This window comes from Haemaphysalis longicornis, unplaced genomic scaffold, assembly GCF_048455015.1.
Source record: "Haemaphysalis longicornis isolate Haplotype H1 unplaced genomic scaffold, Haemaphysalis longicornis Haplotype H1 scaffold_10, whole genome shotgun sequence".
NCBI lineage: Eukaryota > Metazoa > Arthropoda > Arachnida > Ixodida > Ixodidae > Haemaphysalis > Haemaphysalis longicornis.
This window is the reverse complement of record NW_027526204.1, coordinates 63,893,178-63,916,267: the sequence shown is the minus strand read 5'-3', so window position 1 is coordinate 63,916,267 and position 23,090 is coordinate 63,893,178. Positions and strand designations below refer to the sequence as shown.

The following is a 23,090-nucleotide window of genomic DNA, read 5'->3' as shown; positions in this document are numbered from 1 at the left end:
AGTCGCGGGCTGTCATGGGTGCAGCTTTCCTCTCTTACTTGGCTTGGATAGCCACATGGCTTCTTTTCGCTCCCAAAGACAAACTCAACAAAATGGTTACATTGTCTTTTTTCTCGCATGAAGATTATAAAGAAAACCTGAAGAATGATTGCTTAAAGCTCAACTTATATTGATAAAATACACGCAACGTTTGAGCTTGATAGCGAGCCATGGCAAGTAATGGTGGAACGCTATCGGTGGAGCGGAGAGGGCATGCTTGTTGGTGGTCGTATTTGCTGCCCTCCATGGAAGCGTGAGCGGGCGCCCAGATGAGGAGGGTGTCCCCAGCTGCAGTGCGCGTGTTTAAAAACCACTCCTAAAGCGGTTCCATTCAGCTCAACATGTACTGAATTTTTAAAATGGCTCATGATGTGTTTTGTGACTGACGGGAACCTGGCCCACCTGTTCTTAACAGCTGCCGAGGGTGAGAAAATGAAGCTCAACTGCCTGTCGCCTGAAGTCGGGGGGCTCCTACCTGCCTTCCTATTAAGTTGCTGTCGCCGAGGGCCACTGAAGAGCTTTACGAAGGTTGAGGCTCGACATCGAATGGACATAAGACTGACATTGTGAAACAAGCCAAATATACATAAACCCAATAAAACACTGCAGCTGACTTGAATCACACGCTTGATCTAATTGACTTTTGTATAGGGAGTAACAGAAACCTGACCCAAGCACTTACGCTTGTACGACGGAGCATCGTAGACAACAGTCCACATGCCGTAAGAAAAGCCGGGCGCCAGGAGGGACTTGAGCACGGAAGCGTACCTAAAAACAGTGTAATGAGGAACACCAACACGATGCAATCAGGGATGGTTTCTTCGTTCCACCGGGGTCGAGCACACGACTTCCAGAATCATTTAGGCGCTATGCCGCTTCACCGATTACAAGAAAAAGGACCTTGAAGGAACTTCGCCACCGTAACGAACACACTTTCGTCTTTCTAAAGCGATGTAGTCAATGTGGCCCAATTACATATATGATGCTTGGGAACTCTTTAGATCCACCTTGGTTAGGAAACCTTTCGTTCTTTACGATCTCATGAAAGATTCACCGAACTAGCGACACTGCTGTCATTTAGGTATTTAGTCTGGTTATTAGCTGTCACTGTGGCTACAGCATGTCAGAAATAATTGCAATGCCACGTGCATGCGAGGGAAATGTCGGAACAAATGGCCTCACTTTGTGCATTAGAGTTATGTGGAGTTAATTCTTTGAGTTATTTCTTTGTTCATTGGAGTTGATTCTTTCGCGCCTCGACCATCCCTTCAAACTCCGCCCCATATTTGCACGCACAATAGTCCTTCGACAGTTACCGCTTTTTCTGGCCATTTATCACTGGAGCAAGCTGCCAAAAGAAACTGCTCCTATTTGTGATCCCCACTCGTTTGTTGTCCAATTGAAGTACAATCTGAATGCGCATTCCTAGTAAAAACAGACATTTGTGCTTTTTTACAACATGAACTGAATTTTGAGGTTTTGTATTGAGGGCTTTTATTTTTGTTTCCATTTCTTTTTCCTGCTTCTTCTCTTTTATTTTTCTATTTTATTTTTATTTTTAATTGTTTGGTAACCTCTAATATGTTACAAGTTGCCTTTATCTGTGAATTGCGTTTAAATGTCTGAAATATCTTGTTGCTACCGCGCTCCCCCCTACGTAATCCCTGCAAGGGCCTTTAAGGTATCTGAATGAAAAAAACGTTTCTTCTGAGCATACAAGTGAAAAGAATAACACAGTTCAGATTTTCAGACGTTCTTTTTGAAGAATAAACAATAGCTTTCTGGGAATATGCTATAGTGTGCTAATTATGTAACATGGCGGTAAACAGGTCCTGTGAAACACCATTTGCACTGATTACAAAGAGCGCACAAGAGGGCTTCTTGTCGCAAAAGATTAATGAAGTACAGCCTGACACCATTATCTGTACCCCGCTATTGATTTAGATTGTGTTCGTGGCATACGGAACAAAGCTCTACAGATAAAGTCTGCACACAATGACAAACCTACGAAACCAAGTAATAGAAATTTAATTTAAAAATTTATCGCCAGGGCTAACACTCGCCATGCCCCGAATAGCTAAAACGAAGCGACGTTGTCCGCTATAAGAAAGTTAATTGTAGCGCCGTACAGTAGCACCAGGAGTCACCTCGTAGTGTCTGGGATCTTTCTGTATACGTCAACATTTGGAGATATATATATATATATATATATATATATATATATATATATATATATATATATATATATATATATATATATATATATATATATATATATATATATATGCGCAACCACCCTTCATAAAGAGAGTTTTGGGGAAGAATTCGGAGTTGTATCCGTTTCAAAAACGTCCATTTTGCATCAGTTTCAGTGGTGACGTAATTGCACCTGCGAGTCCACTGACCAATGACATCGCCTTTTGATCATGTGTGTCATGTCTGATCGTCTACTTTCGGCCAATGAGGGCTCGCTTAGTGTGGACACTTTGAAGCGGACATGAAGTTGACAATACTCAAAATTCCGCCATTGTCTGTGATCGGGAGTGTGGTGCGTGCGCTCGGCTGCCCGGTCCGCCCGACGCAACAGTAATTTTGGTGAAAATAGTTTCATAAAGTTACGCCGTTATGATTCCTATAGACTGATGCAAAGTAAGGCGTAATAGGCATCAACATGGTTAGGGATATCGAATGAGACTCACTTCGCTCGGTCGTCCTCGTTGATGGCCGTGAATCCAGATCTGTCCCAGACGATATCAAAGAGACCGGTACATTCCCTTTGTGAAAGGAAATATTACTTGTTTTACGTAGCGCCCATTGTAGCGCACTACAAATGTAGCGCGCCTTCATATGAGTGCGCAAAGCGAGCTTAAATTACAGAGGATGTCTAGTAGGAGTGCTCTGTAATATTTTGTCGCCGAATCAGGCTATGAAGAAGTTGACGTATTTTAGGTTGGACGTAGTGCAAATTTGAACTAAAAATTAAAATGTTCTTGCTTACTGCGATACTTGTGGTGTGCTGTATTGACGACTGCCCTCTTCTCGTTGCTGTATTGACGTCTGCCCTCTTTTCGTTTGTTCATGTCCACGGGCAGAAATTTAAGGAAAAAATTGATATGCTTATACATATTCAACATTATTTTCATAAGGGGCAGTTTTCGTACCAGCTCGGTAAGGAACAAAGTGCTTTAATAATCGGTACGGGCGTCCACATCTCCTCCTTTCGCACTAAACATACTTTTGACTTACAATTATTCCTTAACATCGATAGTACTAAACGGCCACATAGTGTGTACAGTTAGTAACTGCAAAAAATAACCAACGCCCAGTCTAGACTTACAACAGGATTTCAGCAAAGAACGTAACAAGAATTCCTGTCGTACGACAAAAAATTTGTTGTAACAATAAAGGTCTTGTTACGACACAGCCATTTGTTGTTACGGCACACATTTCTTTCGTAACGACAAAGTCAACTTTCTGAACGACGAACATTCCTGAAGTGACAACAGAACTGCCATTTACGCTGCTATTAACAATGGCAATACCATTCAAAACATGCGCAACTTCCGATGTAACATCAGGATAACGACAGTAAAGAAATTCGGCACGACTCAACATCAAAGTCAGGGCAGGAACACGAGACGTGACAGAACACCCGAACCATGATGTGACAAGAATACCACAAGACAATAGTACGACACGCAAAAATACGACAAACTAGAGAAGCTTTTGTAGCGTGAGCTACACTGGCCGAGGTTGAGCAGTTCCGCGTGTCTCCTTGCGAGCCGTGCTGTGCAAGAGCGCATGTGTCGGCCCGGTCCACTTGATGATCATACGAGGGGTGGCCGGGGGTGGAACCGATGCCTTGTGCCTCGCAACAGCACTGGCGTGCGCCTGTAGAACCAGCTTAGCTCTTGGGCGATTGGTGACGCTGGGACGGAGCTTCTTAATAAATACACATGTGCCACATAATGCGCATACCGTGTGTGTTTCATTGAAGCAGCAGTAAGCATGAAAATCAAGTTAATCGCAGACAACCAGGAAAACTAAGAATAACCAGCTGAACCTTAACTCACGCTAGGTATATCCTGGCATAGCCGAGCTAAGCCACAGCTTATTCTCCGTCCCCTGTCGCCTTTTTCGGCTGGGAGCCCATTTCTTAATCGAAAGTTGTTTAAAACGCGAAGCTTTTTCCCATGCTACCTGAGTCAAAGCCAGAGTCTAAAATTTAAAGTACTTCGACCGTGTGGGAATGACGAAATCGGATAGACGTCGGCTTCACAACACGAGGGACCGAAGTCCCATTCCGACCACGGGGAGCGTTCTTCCCGTGAGGTGCCTAATGTGCCTTTGTGGAAGCCCATTGTGTAGGATGGCTTATGTCCAGTGCGTTCTTAGCATAACGAGTTTAACCTTGGACTTTGAAAACATTGGCTTCCGACCAGAGAAACGCTGGCGCTTCAACCATCTTTCGCTTCACCGACGTTCATCAAAGTCGGCTTTCTTGCAGTGCGTTCTCAGGCAACGCCGTCATCATTAAGGTATGGAAAGCTTCGGTTTAATATTCAGCCCTTTTCTTTCCACAACCGGCATTATAAAAAGACACATGGGTACGTGAAGCAGTATCGTGTTGTGCACAGTAATGACAGCCTAATCACAAATAAGCACGCCTTCAAATCCTGCGAAGACAGTTCAAATTATTCGTCTTTACGGTGTTTCAGGACTCTTAAGGTTGATCTGTATGTATGTCAAGTCACTCTCTCACTCCCTTTATTCGTGAACAACCTACACCCGAAGAAGAAAGGCAGTTACTACAACCCTTGTGATAGGCAGATTCAGTCACAAAATGTGCACTCATTTTCAAGCGTCGCCGTGAAGGCTCTGCTGAAACACAACAGCCAGACTGATTGAATTTCAAATAGAGACTTCAAAACTGGTTTAATGGCGCTAAAGTAAGTACCGAGCGGCTTTACTTAGAAACATAAACTTCGTTACTATCTTTCAGCTTCCAGTTTAGAGATAAATAGGGGGATGGATCAAGTGACAACTTACTGGCTTGACAAGGTTACTCTATTACTTTATTTTGAAGATTATTCTGACGTATCGTTATTGACGGGGAAACTTTGCCTTGCACGCAGATCCTGCCAAGCCACGCCGACAGGGGAAGAATCATTAGGAACCCTATGGGGATAACATTTTTTTCGATGAAATAAAAACCCTGGAGTGCTCTAAAACCTTTCGCGAATGTTCGTGCTAAACAAGTTGCTGAATGGGGAATGCCATCCTCATTAAAAGGGTCTGTCTACAAGGCCCTTGAACTGTAACTATAGGAGCAAAACTTCTCGGAGTGGGTCCCCAAACGTACATTGCCGACAGTGAACGTAATACAAAATAAAAAGAAAAGTTGAAGCGGAAGTCGCAGATTAGAAGGCACGTAAAACAAAACAAGTAGACAATATTTACAGTAAATTATGTGCAAGATCAGCATCATCGTAAATAAGCCGTTGCAGTGAGTAGCGATTGCTGATATCCTACACTCGCATGCGTTGGCAAGTTAGATACCCAAGAAACAACCGCGTGTTTGTTAAAGACAATAGTCTTTCTTGGGCTACTTAAACCCGAAAATTTCGATTTTTCTGTCTGTATGTCGATCTGTCTGTCTGTTGGTCTGTATGTATGTATGTATGTATGTATGTATGTATGTATGTATGTATGTATGTATGTATGTATGTATGAATGTATGAATGTATGTATGTATGTATGTATGTATGTATGTATGTATGTATGTATGTATGTATGTATGTAAGAAACTAAAACTTCCAACAAGGTATAAACCATGGTTGTTGCCAACATTTGAGCAAAAAACTTGCCTTCGTCAGGGCAAACCTCGCCTGGCTGGCACACTTTATATAGGGCTAGGTCCCCAGGAGAGAAGAGAGAAGGAAGTGGAATGTAGGAACGGGATTGGTTTGGGAGTATGCAGGGAGAGATATTGAGGAGGAAGGAAGGTAGTATAGTTTTAGCCGCGAAGTCGGTAAGAGGGAAGACAAGTGTGGTGGATATTCCGTGAAATTTTTGGAGGGAAACGTGAGAGGGCGTTTGTTGTCAGGATTGGTGGCCTATTGGCAGTGAGATGTTTGAATTGCGCCCCCTGGCTCTGACGTCGGCTTAGGGACTCGTTCCGCTGTCGTCTGTACACTCCTCTTGTGATGACCAGCAGTGCCTGTGCTAGAAGTAACGCGCTTTGAAGCTTTAGAGCAGTAAAAAGCATATTCCTAGCAATTCAGTTATTGTTGCCCCCTTCTGACACATCTGAATAATTTCAAGCTGAATCTCGCACAAGTTTGCAACACGCGAGGAGAGAGAAAACTTGCTTCAGAGCATCGGTCAGAAGATCGTGTGTAACTCGTCCTTTCTAGCTTATCTGCGAGGTTCAGCGATCAGAGCTCCTCGATAAGTATTCAAAATGCGTAGGCTTCCCTACAGTATTTTAAGATGCTCTTATGGAGGCAATATTCAATGCTGCGTACCAAGCAGCGGGCCCCTACACACGCATCGCACAGCAGGAAATAAAGCGGCTGTCTTCTATTTCCTTCGTTCTTGTTGACTTGTACCAGAGGAATGTTGTTCTTTTTTTTGTGCCCAACGTATTAATTTTTCTGCATTGTCACAAACGTCTTATTAGGAGGTTTGTGGATGTTTGGGATGCTCACAAAAGTCGTGTGGATATTTTCTTCAGGCTGTACGACATACATTCCCTTCTTCACAAATTGGAATTCGTTTAGGCTGCGTGCACAAAGGTGCATATCCGCCGCGTTCGTTGTTTATTCACATGCAAATACCCTGAGAAGGGTTGTGGTACGGCACGGCGATCGTGCCTGAGACAACGCTGCCCAGAGTACTCGAAGGCGGCTTTTGTGCTCTGAATTTCTATCGTAACCATCGTTATCATAAAGAACTGAATCTCAACGCGAAAAATTATGACATTAAAACAGTGTTGAAGGCTTGGTATGCTCGCTAGCGAATGGAATAAATAGTACGCCTGCGTATATTACGAGAATCGAAACCGATGAATATTTCCAACCAGCTCTTTATTGTTTTCCAACCCTTCCAGGCGTAAAGAACAAATCCTGGTCTACTCGGGATGCCGTTCTACGAATTGAAGAAGATTACTTTTACTCTCTTGTCCAGGACTGAGGACCCGGCCACTAATCAGCTTGATTTTACTCTTAAATAAAGTTTTCTGCTCCTCACCTCATGCTCCTTTTGAGTGCAGTTTTCCTTTAACGCATATGTGAACATTGGAAAGATATGGCTGTGGGAAATGTAGCAAAACATCCCTCCACTCCTGAACAAACATAGCGCAACTGTACTTTTACCATAGACGTGATTCGTTTTGCTCAATAAACCTCTATACTAGTTAGACGCCTGGTGTAAAACCAGCACGCGTTTGTATACAGTGGGTTATTGGGAGCTCAACCTACAGTTGTTGCAGCCCATATTGCAAGTAGGCATACTTTCATCCCATGACAACGTAAATGGATGTGATACAATGCTTTAGAGCGTTCGGCAAGGTTGTAAAAACTGTTTTACATCTATACAATTACTGGGGATCGTACTGCCCTCTGCCAAAGCCGACAACCCCGAAGGCATGTAATTTGTTTTGGTCTTGTATTTTCGCTTTTGTCGGTTACTAGCAGCAAGCTGTTCCCCTTGTTCGAAAGATTTCTTAGTACAGAAGCTGACGCCTAGCTCCGACTCTTCGTGCTCCGCACAGGACCGACTTCGCAAGAAATGGGGCGACGCCGGCAATGTTTCTTCCATCGCGGTATCCAAAATTATATTTTAACTCACCCCTTGAGCTAGTGTACGTGATTTTAAGACTATCATTATTATAAAAAGTTACGCACACGCAAAGTAAGCATCAGATGTCAACCGAGGCCAAAGAAACAGCAGGGAGAGTGAGCCCGAGTGAAGCAGACGACAAACGCGAGAATCCCTAAGCCGATGTGGCGGAGGCGCGCTTCGCAGCGCCGCCTGTGGTGGCGCTCACCGCCAATCTCAGAAACGCCGGAAGCAAAACGGGTGGTTATAGAAGTTCTTATCAGGAGGTAACTGCAATCCCCAAGTCACTAGAAAAGGAAGTAAAGGGGGAAACTAAGTAGGTCAAGAAAAAAAGAAACCAAGCAGTTCACGTGGCTGTACTGGAGGCCCTTCTCACAATAGCCTCCGATGGACCCCCGGCGCCGCCATTCTCGGCCCGCCCCAGGCCCAAATGCCCTGACGATGACCCCACTCTCGCTACCGCAATCAGGCTCCGTAGGTTCAGGCAACTGAAACAACAACGCCTCAAGGCACTCACGCCTTCAGGCCACCTCACCTCCTTCACCACCCTGACCCGAACACAAGAAATCTTCTTGAACAAGTTCCTGACCAACACCTGTACGGCACCAGAGACCATTCGACAATGGTATTATCCCCAGCATGCCCCCCCCCCCTCCCCCCGATGTTCTTACTGCCACCATTCCATCTCAGCCAATCTCCAACCACCTCATCTGGCACTGCCCCAAGTTTTCTCGCTTTCGTATATTCACTCACCCTCACCACGACACCTCACCTTACATCGACCCAACATCCCTCTCACGCGACACACTGTTCAAAATGAACATTTATGCCACAAAAAGATACCACGGGCTGTTTAGCAGTGTCTGCACAACTTCTCAAGAGATCCCTTGAAGACGGCGCCATAAGGACTGTGCTCCGCCCTCCTGATTCCCTTCCACCCCCCTCCCTGGCCTTTGGCCTTCCTTTGTAATAAAGTTTACAACAACAGCAAGACACACACACACACACACAGAGAGAGAAAGAGAGTGAAAGAGAGACAAACAGACACACACGCACACACTCACAAACACGCAGCTTGCGTGCTAGCGGTAAGGTAACTTGCGACGGGATGATTGACATTGAGTGACATTTAGAGCTTTCGCTCTCAAATACTCATTGCTCTCATCATTCTCTAGGTTGTGGGTACCGGTGGACATCGTTAAATATCACAGTGTAACTTAAGGCGTATACTGCGGGGTGTCAACGGTAGTTGGTAGTGCTGGGTAACACATACAGAGTAGCAGATACCGGTAGTGTGACATAAAACAACACTTTACAAGCAGAACTGGTTGCTCGTTTTGCATATTTTGGGGTGAACGCAACTTCGTGAACGCAAACTGGTTGCTCGTTCTTCATATTTTGTGTTGAGTGTGTCTTAAGAGTTTTCCCCCAGTACCTTCAAATGTGCATGTTACAGAGTGCTCGATAGCCAGAAATGTGGGCAAAGACTAATATATATGCCGATGACATCATAATGTGTACCGGAAAGGGCTCGGTAGGTGAGACGCACTGCCGTCTTCAACTGGCTGCTGGTGCCGTGGAGTGACTACGCCAGGAAGTGCGGGCTATCCTGGACACCGCAGAAGTCGGGACTTCTTATGTGAGACAAAAAAGAAAGAATATCCAAGAACCCGGCATTCATACCACCATAAACAGCTGTGGTATCTTTCCATCTCTCCACATCAAGATCCTCGGTATTATTTTCCAGGAGGGGTGCTGAAACAACACTCTCTTTAACCGGCGGTCACACGATGGGGCGAATTACCGGTATGCTCTGACGAATAACTAAATGGTAATCAATGAGGCGAACACCCTTTACCTGGTTGGGCCTTTTGTACTTTCGGGCTTTACCCACGCAATTCTCTAACCTACCTTAAGCAATGGTGACTTGGCCAGTCTCGACACTGTGATCGGGAAAGTCTAGAAGGATGCTCTAAGGTTCCCCATGAATATCTCGGTCAACAGTCTTCTGGAATTGGACCTCCATAACACTGCCGCCGAGCTTGCTGCCTCGCCAGCCAGCGTACACCAATGCGCACGACGCCCTGCGCGAAGAGTCCCCTTAAGGGACTGGGCATGGAATCTCCCGAAGAAACATAACAGCAACTACGAGGCGTACCTTCGCATAATGAGCAAGCATCCGCAATGCCCCTATAACAGGGAAGGCGGACCTTGCTCACAACGCGATGAGGGTAGAGGCTAGAATGTGCACTCTCGACAAGCTACCTGGATCGCACTGTTTACATTGACCCCGCGAAGTATGCCAAGAGCCAGTTCAACCGGAAAGCACATTACAACCTTGCCCTTCACAACCAATACGCAGGCTCATGATACGTTCATTGCGCGGGTCGTCTTCCAGACAAATGTGAAGACCGTTATTACGGGCTCGCAACAGGCTTGTCAAAACTTTCTGGTAGAATTTCCAAGGAAGCTCTGGACATCCTGCTGGAGCAGCCACCCGAAGGAAAAGTAATGTTTGTACACCACCCCACTCGATCCTCCAGGTCAACACGGCCGCACATGAAATCGCGCGAGATATATGCCGCCAAGCAACCCGAGGACCTTGGTTAGAGAGTGCTTATGCTTTGCTTACCTACCCAGAAATAACAAAGCATTAAAATCATATAACCTGTCCTCCTACCCATGCATCCCTGACCAAGAGAAGGGAACACTGCCTACGGCTCCTCTATACAAATACTTTTCCTCATTTGGACAAAATGCAATTCCTTTATCTTACGCAGTACTTCCTTCTCTGCAAATTTAGCGCTGCCACGGCACCCTGCACAATATGTTGCAGGAGTGTTTCGAAATTCCTAGATTCCCGCACCCCTGCCATGAGCAGTAAGAGAAGGAGCTTTGCAGCTCCGGTCAGGACTCCCCGCTTCGGCCGGTGCAAAGGGCCATTGCAGAAGGAGTCCCTACATTTTGATGCTCCCAATAAGTTCACTTTCCGTAAGTTCACTTTCTCTCAGTAAGTTTACGAAGTTCACTTTCCCTCTCTTTTTCTAGTACGAAAGGTTGCGTTATAGGGAGATGGAGAAAGCAGCAAGACGAGGAATGGGTCGACCAGACGGGGTTCCTTACCTTCGGAAATCGAAGATGCTGCAGATAAATATTCGCAGTCGCTTGTCAGGAGTCTGAGTAGAGGAGAATGAGAAAATTGGCAGAATATTAATTTCCACTAATTATGAAGCCTTCAGGCTTTAAAGGCCGGGGATATTTGCGCCTGCTACATTGATACCTGCACACAGTCAGAAAAGGAAATTTACTGGTGTCCCAGCTGCGTTTCTTTTTCGCGGGGAAAGATAACGAAGAGAGGAACCAGTCTAGAATGCACGATACAGTCCCGTATGACATTTTTTGCTCTAGGTCAGGCACCGAATGGAAGGTTTATTTGTTTGTGGAATGACGACTGTGCACCAATTCTAAAATCGTTCAAGTGTTCTCCACATGTAGGGCAGTACTCGTATAACGCAACATCCTTAATGGTTATATTGGGGCCGTTCGCTTCATGATGAAAGTATTTTATACGGGGAAACATTCTGAGTGTTACGAATGGCGTGCTGTCAAAATTAGCAGTGGCTTAGCTCGGCTATGCCAGGATATACGTAGCGTCAGCTAATGTTCAGCTGTATATTCTTATGTTTCCTGGTTTTCTAGGATTAGCTGATTATCATGCTTACTGCTGCTAAAACGATTTCCAATCCAATCCAACCCAATCCAGTTCAGTCCTGTCACTGCTCCTCGCGCATGAGAAGCACGGCAATCCAGGAGCCACGCAAAACGGCTATAAAGCAGCTCCGGCGCAGTGACAGACTTGGCTACTGCGCAACGGAGCCGACAGCTGGGCACGCGCGGGCGCCAGTGCGTCTGCCGCGGCTTTGACGTCACTTCTCTTTAATGCGCAGACTGGCGAATCTGGAGACCCAATTCTCTACCCACCCGTACTACAATTTAATTGGATTTCCAATACAATCCAATTTAATTCAATTCAAATCCAGACAAAGCCAAGCCAAGCCAATTCAACCTAATCCAAATCCAATCCTATCTAATCTCATGCCCTTCGCGCTTGCGCAGTACGGCCCTTCACGGCCCACGCGAAACTGCCCAACCTCGGCCAGTGTAGCTTACGCTACAAAAACGAATGCCTTTCCTGATAGACCGGTTGGTTGAACGAAAAGCTGTTAAGATCCCTGGACACATGGCGTGTGCGTGGAACCGAGCTTCCATTGTGCCAGAACGGTTACTTGAAAATTACGAAAAATTAACGGTTCTAAACAAAGCAAAACACACCGAAATGAAACACAGTATACCTTTTTCTCATAAACTGCGTATCTCTATACATTTACCTCGTTCGTAGATTCGTTTACATAGTGCTCGAAAAATCATCGCCTGTGTTCGGTCTTCGTTTGCGAATTGGGTGTTTGATGTTTAGACGACCATTTGGATGCACTTCCAGCGAAGGCTGGACGCACTTTTAGTGACGATTTTGGCGCACTTTGGACGCAGTTTTGGTATGAAAAGGCTTTCGCGCTTCTCTCGCCTTTGCTTAGGAAGTGATGGTGAAGTTTTTACTGGTCATCAAGCAGCGCTGCACTTCATCACTGTTTAGAAAGGTGTCGATAGGGTACTGGTTGGCATACAATTATTGAAAACCATGATCATAGCTTATGCTCTAAAACAGACGGGCCAGAATTGTCAATGTGTGAATTTGGGCCCAAATGCACGATAACTTACAAAATTTCTTGCTACACACAAATTTAGAAGAATAATTAAAATGATCAACCACACACAAACGCGCTTGTGCACTCGCTAATGAAGATAAAGAGAAAGGGACCTTACAGGCTTCACGGTGGCTGGAAATTTCAGCTTGAACGTAAACGCCATCCACGGTTGAAAACAAAACACAGACACAATGCCCTCCGTGTCCGTGTTTTTCTCTACCATGCGGATTTTTTCTGTTCAAGGTGACATTTTCAGCGAACGTGATGGAACTCGCTCATTACGAAGTAATTCTACAAGGTGGAAACTATTTAAGCTTGGTACATAAGGTGACTGTCACAAGGCCTCATTTGTTAACAGCCACAATGAGCCAGATAAGGAATTCTTTAGTGAAGCGACAAAGCAAAAAAAAAAACTGCTACATCCACGCAACTGTTACCTGTAAGATCTTGCATTTGGTGACCGGACACGTGGTCTCTTCCATCTGGAGGCTGTTCTCCGAGAAATAGGCCCGCATGCACTCCTCGACAAACTCTACGCCAACCACGGTGTGACCCAGGTCAAGAAACCTGCTCGTAGCAGAGATCATAGTCGGCAATTAAGGGGACCTTCCAAGACTTTCTCAACTTTTTTGTAAATCTAACGCTTGCAGCGCGCATCAAAACATCACATCAGTACTTGGTCTAGGTTGTTGCAAAGTACCTGAGATAAAAACTCCTCTACACCCATCAGATACCTTAAAAACTGGCTCAAATTGCTCTTCTCTCTTTCCCGGTCCTAGCGTTCTTGAACCACCGGAATTACGTCATTACGGCGGTGTCGCGGCTACTGGCTGACTTTGCTTCAGTTGCACTAATGAAGGCATTCGATAGCCACTTTAAAAAGAAAGCAACAGAAACAAATCAGAAACCGAAGGCGCGTCTGCTGTGAGGAGCAAATAACACACTGCCGCTCCTTGCTGTCGATAACTATAGCTTTCGTACGGCTTCCAGACGCAATATAAAGAGTACAAGTGCTAATAGTAAGTGTTGCAGAGCCCTTTAACATTTGCCATAGCTCAAATAGCAACATCGTTATCGTGAGCAATTTAAGTTAACAATTTGAATGCATATCGCGGCTAGATATGAGGTACTGCCATCTCTTCATGGTAATGCTATAGCTGATTTGTTTTTAGTCTGCCACGCAACTAATAAACGAAAACAATGGCAGCTCACAACTTGAAAGCTTTAAAAAAGACACAGTTTAACTTATTTATGCATAATCAGGATACTTTCAAGTGTTGCTTAAATCTTACCGCCAAACAGCGCGCTGCAAAGTCTCATATGAGTTTTAGGAGCACAGTGAACCCATAGAACTCCGGCTCTTTGAGCATTCTATATCTATGCAAATTGGCGCAGTTAAGAAAGGAGTCTCTTTCCGGATAATATTCCTGCTACTTCGAGGATCCTCTCCCTCTATTTCTCCTCAGTTAAGATACGTGTCCTTGCAGAGTTCTTTTGAAGGTCCAGAAATGGTTCACTAGAAAACACAAATCCCCTTTCTTAAGGGGCTTGGTGTTTTTCAGTATGTCACTGCCCAGTGAATTCAAGATAACCAATCCTACAACCTCCACGGCTCCAGAACATACGGCCATCCGTAGAGCTCTTCACACCATCGAGCAAAGTTCATGCTGGAGATCAGCTATCTTCTGTGATTCGAATTCTGCACTTCTGTCACTCCAGTCAGCCCTGTGCCGGAGACCTCACGAACAGCTACTGACAAAAATAAGAATGTTGTACGACCATGCTGCCCAGGCGGGTCATGATGCCACCCTGCAGTGGCTTTCCAGTCACTGCGGGATTGTCGGCAACGAAACTGCGGACACTGCTGCCCGGTTGGAGCATCAAACAGCGATGACTGTACACATTCTATTGTCTAGAACGGACGTAGCTAGGGCACTTCGCATACTTGCCCGGGAAAAAACAATCTCGGAGTAGTCTACAGAACAACTCACATCTGCACGTATTGGTGCCCTTGACCTGCACCTGCAACGTCCCCTTGCACTAAGCCTCCCATGATCTGACGAAACTCTTCTTTGCAGTCGCTAGCTGGGAGTTGTATGTACATATGCTTACTCATTAATAGGAATGGTAACAAGTGCGGACTGAGAAACATGTGGCACGCCGGAGACTATACGCCACGTTTTATGCGAGTAGCTACTCCCTTGAAAAAAAGAAGGTCGTCAGCACTTGAGGAACCTGGACTCTCGGCGGCCATTCTGTGTCACTGGTCTTCTCTGTCGTCCGCTCAGAAGGCTACTCAGGAACTGTTACGCTTTCCACGGGCCACAAAGTTAAATACCAGACTTTAGACTAAAAGCCTCCAGTGGCAATTACTGAACTTAAACATTTAGTGCTTCAGTGCTGGGAATATCCGCCTACTCCAACTTTTATTCATTCTCTCCTCTCTTTTTTTTGCCTATTTTCCCATTCCCACGTGCAGGATAGCAAATTACGATCTGGCCAGGTTACCTTTCCTGCCTTCCTTCTACATCCGTCCTTCCTTTCATAGAGAAAGATGGTTAATACACAAAGCTTTCTCCCATAAAACCTGAGTCGAGGTAAAGGTTCAAAATCCAAAATTCGTGCATAGCCGTTGCAGTCAAAGAGAGAGAATTTGATGACGGTGGACACATGCGCGCAAGTCGCGACGTCAAAATGGAAACAAAAGATGCACTGCCAACTAATATACTCCCGAATGCGAAATTTGTGCTCAGAGCGAGCTGCGGTCTTCTCGGTCTCGGCGAATATCTGCCGCGTCTCGAAAAGAGATCGCGTGACCAGTGAACGCACGGTGGCGCGCGCGCCTGTGCTGTTATGTCGCAGCGCGTTGCCCCCGCCGGCGAGCGTGTTGTTGCACGTCGTGTTTGAACCTCCCGCGGAAATGTCAGATGGCTGGCATGAGCCACGGAGGGAGGAGTAGCGTTGGGAGGGGGAGACAGTGAGAGAGATTACGCCATTGCAGCGGGTGCTGTCCTCCGCCCCCCACCTTTGTCCGACGCTTCAACCAGCGTCTCGTGCAGGCTCAGCATACTACCCTTCCCTCACCCTTTCCCTGCACTTTCCACCGCCGTTTTCTTTCTGCCTTCGCTAGCTCAATTACACCGCCGTCGCCGTCGCCGTCGCCATCACCGCCGCTGAACCACTGTGGCGGGCGCCAAAATGCTTGCGCACAAAAAAAACCTAAGCAAAATCACGAGGGCACGTGTGCGTCTCAAGGGCATCCGCTTCAAACGTTACCTAGTATCGCAATCATCAATCCGGAAAGGAAAAAAAGTACAAAACAAAAATAAATAGAGACGTGTAAGAGAAGTAGCGCGCAATTAGCGACATTGACAATTTTGGTTGACAATCAGCTGTAAAAAAAATATAGGCAGGATTGTCATTGACCTACCTGCATGGGATGTTGCAAAACATGTGCTACTCACCACTTCAGTTCGTGTGCTTTTCCGCAAAGTGGAATGAACACACGCGCCTCCTTTCTTCCGGCAAGAATTAAGTCCTTGTGTTTGAGCAGAGGCCTGCATAAAGTGTAAAAGAAATACATGAAGAAACACACTGTAACGAAACTAATAGCAAATTGTGCCGTTATTCCAAACCTGTTACGGTACGCAACAATGGGTCCTTTTGATGCAAAATTTGTCAAAGCTAATCGTTTTCTTGTTACACCATTCACCATTCACACACATTGTGGTGTGAAAGAAGACGTGATCGGGAAAAAGATACGTGGTAAGGAAAAAAATGGCAGCATCTCCACTCCGTGGATGATGGGGAGGGTGCGGAGTACGAGGGCTCGAAATGACACCCAAGTTGCGCCCCGAGTGACATCCGATTTGCGCCCCGACGGTCATTCGATTTGAGCTGTGAGTTGCACCTTGATTATTCCCTAAGTGAAACCGCAACTCACGGCTCAAATCTAATTTCGCTTGATTTTCGCTTGATTGTGGTGTGCGTACGGATGGACGCGCACGGACGTTGGAAGTCCCTAAGCTACTCCTCACCGTCACCGGTGAGGGAGTGAGCCGTTTGACTGTCGGGTACTAACTCACGGTCGTATCAGCCGTATCAGGCATCAGCCGTAAAGCCTCACACCCCGATCGATGTGAGCACACTTCGACGCCCAAAAACAAACATGAAACGGACGCAGAGTGCGGTCGAGTGGTATGCCGCAGGCGGAACAGTCGTACAAGGAATGGGGGCATTTAGCGCATTTAGCGCACTATGGGCGCATTTAGCGTCACTATATAAGATACGCCTAACAGTACTCGTTTCTGGCCATTTGGCCATTTCTGGCCTTTTTGTTTCTGGCTTGCAGTGTTGCCATCTCTCCCAACGAAACCGCCGCCGATTGTGGCGGGCAGAGTGTGACCGCCCGATCTAGCGTCCGCGCAGCAAAGAGAGGAGAGGTGGGAGAGACGCCCAGAAACACAATGGCGGCGCCCATATGTAAACAAATATCACGTGGTGCCGACCGACCAATGAAAATCCTGGCGGCACATACCAATGAGAGAAAAGAGTGCCGATACTCTAGAAGACTTTATTTAGTGACGCTAGGTGCATTGAAGTCGCATCGACATCGCGTTGCAGGAGGAACACCGGGAAGGTAGCACTGGTCATCCAAGATCGTTTGAATCCAGAGAATCATAGAGTGTCGTATGAACTGCTAAACAGTGGACGTAACAGACAGGAGATTCAAATGCATGTGAAAGGAATGCAGAATGGTGGAATGTAGACCGGTAACACCATGTACCAACAAATAGAGATGTCCTCGGGCCCATCGTGAACAGCAGGGTTTGTTAAAATGGTACCGACAATTTAGCTCTTCTGTATGTATAAATAATGGCGCATGCCATCGCCTATTGCGCATACTATGCTAACGGTTGCGTCCACGTCGAAAAACCCCCGAGAAGTGCTGCAAAAGATTAGGCATCACAAGTACTGTTCCGCCACTATGAAAAAAACTGCTCTGCTAAGTATACACAGAAGGGCACAAGCAGGTGTGCCAGCATCACGAATATTCCTTATTTTCTCTTGGTTAAAATAATTGCATGACAAAAGGTACTGTGGACACACATCTTCTACACTATACCACAAGCTTAACAATGATCAAATGAGAAATTTAAACTTCACATTTTCGGGCGACTAGTGAAGCAGCTCTGTGTACTATATGCGAAAGCATGTTAATTCACACCGCAACTTCCAGCATCCCCATCCTACGTGACAGCCACTCAGTCGTCACTACGTTGAGCCCCTCGTACACCATAACATGTACCCCAACAATATGTCATATCACCAAGGAAAGTGGTCATCCGCCTCAACGGTCCGAGGCACGTTTCGTCATTGAGACGGGCAGTCTGCACATCGTCCACCGGCCCGAGGGCAACCGAGAGACGCAGGGCAACGGACCGCCCGGAGAGGGGCATAGTCCCTCCGGGCATCCCAAAGTCCCACCTGCGGGTTAAGCTCTCCTCACGCATCAGGCGCACGGGCTTGAACAAGAAGGCCTCATCCCAAAGGTCATGCGGGTGATCGGTCCGAGGGGTGATAAGGTCCCCCGGGGTGATTGGTCCGCAAGACCCGCGACCGACTTGCAGGGTTCACCCGTGGATCGCAGGGGGGGGGGGCGCCGAAGCAGCCCACCAACCCACTCGCAGAGATACAACCAGTCTCCTCTCGCGGTGTGACGGAGAGACGGAAAAGCGAAACCGCCCGTCTCTCCCGGCAGGGGGGTGTGCAGACCCGCGGTAATTGCCCGGGCTGCTTAAGGATCGATACCTTTCTTTCCACCCTGCGACTGCCGTCCAAAGCCGCGCAGCCAGTGGGTGACCCCTATTAGCCGACTTCACCCCCTTTCGGCAGTTCCGCCGTTTCCCAGCGGGAACCTCGTGGAGGTTGGGGCCCCCCAGGAGGGCCAGTTCTACCACCCTCCGTAACTCGACACTCGCGCTCCCCAGAAGCAGGGTTACAGGGGCATGCCAGCTCCCCCAGCGAAATGGACCAGCGCCCTTTAGGCCCCCGCATGGGTACAGAGGTGTGCAGCCTCCGGCCCGTGTCTCGATCAAAAGAGAACTCGATGAGACACCAAGTGCGTACCGTCGAGTGACGTAGTTACAGGCAACTTTGACACCCCGGCCTCCTCCCACGCTGGATTACAGGAGCGCGTTACTGCTCCCGGCCATTGGGTAAATCTGTTTGGTATCCCTGCTTCCGCGCGGATTAACGGTCAGTCGTCACCCGCCCTCCCCCGACGTAGGGTTACAGGGGGATACCACATCCCCCAGGGGTATGGCACCAACACCCACGAAATCAGCCCCCGCATGGGTCACAGGGGTGTGCAATTGCCTCCGGCCGAAAGACTCCGAAGAGACGTGAGGGGTTGTAGCAACGAATGACGTAGTAACAATACAGTCATAGTTACTCCCGCCAATGAGAAATTTAAACTTCACATTTTCGGGCGACTATTGAAGCAGCTCTGTGTACTATATGCGAAAGCATGTTAACTCACACCGCAACTTCCAGCATCCCCGTCCTACGTGACAGCCACTCAGTCGTCACTACGTTGAGCCCCTCGTACACCATAACATGTACCCCAACAATAAGTCATATCACCAATACCATACGACCCTCCAAAAATAAAATGCCGATCACATACAGGCAACTATTCACCCCTTAAGGGGAGGTTTTTTCTGTTTTTCCACCTGCACGATTTCTGCGATTGATTGTCCTCTAAGGAAGGCTTCTTGGTTCAGATTTCCCGAACCATCTCTGCAGTATTTCGCGTACTCTTGCAGCGTTCAAAAAAGAACTAGGAATTTTTGTGGTTTGCTTATTTTTATGTGCTGATTTTACGAATTTGTCCTAGATACTTAGAACATATATGAAGGCATAGGGTAGCACCCCGCTGCCTGATCCGTGCTGTTAGAACCTGAGGATCCCTCATAAATTACGAAACATCAATTGTTCTGACTTACTTTCTCCACAAGAGATGGCTATTGTCCCTCGAATTCCTCACCAGTTATCCCCGACAAGGTGGGACCAAAAACGCTGAATCGTTTTGCGGACCAAATAAGGTAGAGGTACCTTAAGTACATTTTGATTTTAGGGCACTGTAATGTGGAACACTCTCTGGTGGTAAAGAGACCATGAATCACGGTTCTAGTAGACGCTGGGGAAAAAGGAGAGCCTGTCACGACCACTACAAGGTCTTCTGAAGGGATTGTTGGTGAAGTGTTCCGCTGTTCGTTGACGCAGTAATGCTACTTCAGAACGCCGCCCCGTTCTTTTCGTTCGTGGGCGGCTCTCCGTTCCCGTATATTCCGTCCCACGCTCATTCTTGCGGGGTGGTGGGAGAATCACGCATCATAGTAGCCTAGCATTCCGAGCAGCCCCGGCGGGCATAGTCTTCTAACTCGGCCGAGGTAGCCCGTTTTTCAGTAGGGGAATTTTCGTTAGGGAGAAAATAGTTTTAGAGCGAGAAATGTGCGACGGATTTCCGATGACGTAGTGAATCCTTATCCGCTACCTCCCCATTTCCCGACTTTTATTTCCCTGCTCTCCTGCTCCTTGTTCCTCTCACTATCCACTCCCTCCACCCACGTCGTCACTTATGTCAAATTGCCCCTTTTTCTCGTGTCCTGTCCACAATACTTTATCACCACCCCTTCACTGCTCCACCCTGACCAGTTTGAAGGTAAAATTTGCCTGCATACACCCTGCCCCGTTTGTGTAAAATTTGCCTGCATCTATCCTGTCCGGTTTGATAGTAAAATGTGCCTGCATCCACCGTGCCCGTTTTGAACGTAAAGTTTGCCTGCATCCGCGTTGCTAGATTTTAACGTGAAATAGTCTTGCATTCTAGTACACCCAGGTGTAGACTGCGTAGATATGTAGATAACATGGCGATGCACGCTTTTCTTGGACGTAGCCCTTAAAGGAGCCATGAAGAGAAAACACAAGTTTGGTTCATACAAAAGATTGCCTCGTTAGAATCATACTGACACCACTTTTAACGTAAACTTCGGTCGAATAAGCCACATAATTAGGAAAAAATGGAATGACCATGCGACCCACTAGCTCATTTCCCGCAACAGAACCTATGATGTCACACGAGACAGCTCTGCGATTGGCGGAGGGCGGCAAAAGCAAACGAAAATTAGGCAGAGTATAAGCCTGCCTAACGAGCTATTCGCCTTAAATTTAGGGCACATTCTTTTTAAAGCCGTAAGAATGGTGGTAAGTGTAAGTTACGAAAGCACATGTAAACATAGAAGTACCGCTGCGTGCTGCTGCTGTTGGTGCTGCGCGCACTATTCTTGTTTAGCTGCACAGGACTGCGGGGCTTTAGGGTTGTCTCAGGCGACACTGGTCGATTGATTGACGCGACGGTGTCTTACGTGAACATATTTGTCGAGCGAGCAGTATGTTTCACGAAACGATTTTCTCCCAGAACGAAAAAAAGGCAGAAAACGACACGCCAGGGTATGGTGGTGCCACCTAGGTTCAGTAACGTAAACAAACGCGCGAATACCTCGTTACCAACATTGCCGTACAGGGTGGAGACACCCTTTGAACGGTCCCATGCCGCTGCGATTGGGTCAACGTGCTCAGCGCTTTGTTCGTTTCGTTTCCCACGCGACCCAGCAACGCGAAACAGATCGGTTGATTCAAACTTTGCCAGTTAACGGCGTTGCGGCGATACTTTTAGCGTGATTTTGATACAATGACTTGCTTCGGCGGCGAGCGAGCGATCCAAAATGGCGGCCCCAGCGTGTACGTGTCTCTACCCTCTACGGCGGACGCGCGAATCAAGGGATCCTAGGCTGCAGAGCGGTCTGTGATGTCATTGCAGCTACGAAAACCCACAATTTAGCGGGAAAATCAAAATTTTAACATAAATTGACTAATTTCTCAGTGAATAAAGCAGCGTTTGCATTCGAACACGCGCGGGGGCACTACAAACACGAAATCTTTCGAATAACACAAACTTGTATTTTGTCTTCATGGCTCCTTTAACTAGTTAAAGCCAGGCAGCAAGGGTGTTCGGACGGCGTCTCATCCAAGATGGCTGACTTACTCTAGCACGAGGCCATGGCACAGGATTTTTGTACATACCCACGAAGGCGGATTGTCCTACTATCTACGCTACAATATGACTTGCATACCCCCTGCTTGCTTAGAATGGGAAATTTCCGGCATCGACGCTACTTACTTAGTAGCGCTGCGAAAATGTTTGGAACACGTGTTGTATCGCTGTTACATGCTTGAAAACGTTTCGCATTAAAACCGACTTGGTTCACTCAAATACAACAAAAACATGGATTGTCTACGATGACATATACACTTTCCTGCGGACGGTAGAACCACATTACTCTATCCGGCGTGGATTAGACCTGACCTGCTAGGTACCTAACATCCACGCTGTTCGGCAGGACGTGTCTACTGAAAAACAGAGCATCAACCACGTCGCAACAAAATAGGCTACTGTGGTGTCACCGAAGAATACATACTTTTAACGCTCGGCAAAGAATTTGTGTGAGTCACTGTTTTCGGAGACATAAATAATTACCTGAGGTTTAGGCCGTTAGACGGCAACAAACATTTCGTATGGAGGGCATTTACGTAATTGCCCATAAACGCGGCGTCAACTTACTTATAAACACCTTCTTGTTGCCAGATATCGGCTCCCTCTGTCGTCCATAGTTCTCGCCAATATTCCTGGCTGCATTTCTCGTGCGGGCGTGACATGATTGCTTGTAGTGCCTCCTGCTCGGAGCGACTTCAAACTGTGTGCAAACAGACTATTTGTATGAGTTTTAAATGCACCTGCTTGCCAGCCAGCTGTGTGCATCCGGTACCTGCGTACGCTTTTCAAAGTCAGAACACGTGTACGGAACACAGCGCGCGCCCGCCTCTCCGAAACTGGTCCGGAAGCCTTGATGTGGCTGCTGATGCCTGCCAGACCGGCTTCCAGAGAGGAAAAATGGGTACGGAAACGCGTCGTCCTTCTCTGCACGTGTGTTTCACTTTCAGCCAGTTTTCCTGAAAACCATTTTTTGTGAACAGCGACCGTGGGTTTATTCGCCCTTGGGGGCATACTATTTCCAAAAGGACACCGGATCGCTAGGAGGTACATCTTATCCCTTTTCCAAAACTTTTTGAAGGACACTGTCCTCTCTAACCCTTAATGATTCAAAAGTGTCGCGAACTGGGCCAGTTGGTACAGATTCATAGTGGTGAAACAGCGCGCAAAAAACCAGGACAGAAAGAAGAGGACGACAACACGAGCGCTGATGTTGTTCGTGTTCGAGCGCTCGTGTTGTTGTCCTCTTCTTTCTGTCCTGGTTTTTTGCGCCCTGTTTCAACCGTTAATGATTGGCTGCGAATAACGTAGAAATGGTGCCGCTCGGGCGG

The 23,090-nt window shown here is 47.0% G+C and overlaps 1 protein-coding gene across 2 annotated transcripts in view; it reads right to left on the bottom strand.

Annotated features, from left to right (window-relative positions):
- The window catches only part of LOC144157765 (thiopurine S-methyltransferase-like), a 35,033-nt gene extending 12,569 nt beyond the window's left edge, over positions 1-22,464 (bottom strand). Inside the window, exons 1-6 of one of the 2 annotated variants that reach the window (XM_077688530.1) lie at positions 22,330-22,464; positions 16,109-16,201; positions 13,082-13,211; positions 11,005-11,057; positions 2,739-2,813; positions 722-807 (exon numbers count right to left, since the gene is read on the bottom strand). In XM_077688530.1, coding sequence (XP_077544656.1) covers positions 722-807; positions 2,739-2,813; positions 11,005-11,057; positions 13,082-13,211; positions 16,109-16,201; positions 22,330-22,424 — 532 coding nt within the window. In that variant the 5' untranslated portion in view covers positions 22,425-22,464. The remainder of the gene's footprint in view (positions 1-721; positions 808-2,738; positions 2,814-11,004; positions 11,058-13,081; positions 13,212-16,108; positions 16,202-22,329) is intronic. The other variant, XM_077688532.1, reaches the window with a different exon arrangement.
- Between the last annotated feature and the right edge of the window lie 626 nt (positions 22,465-23,090).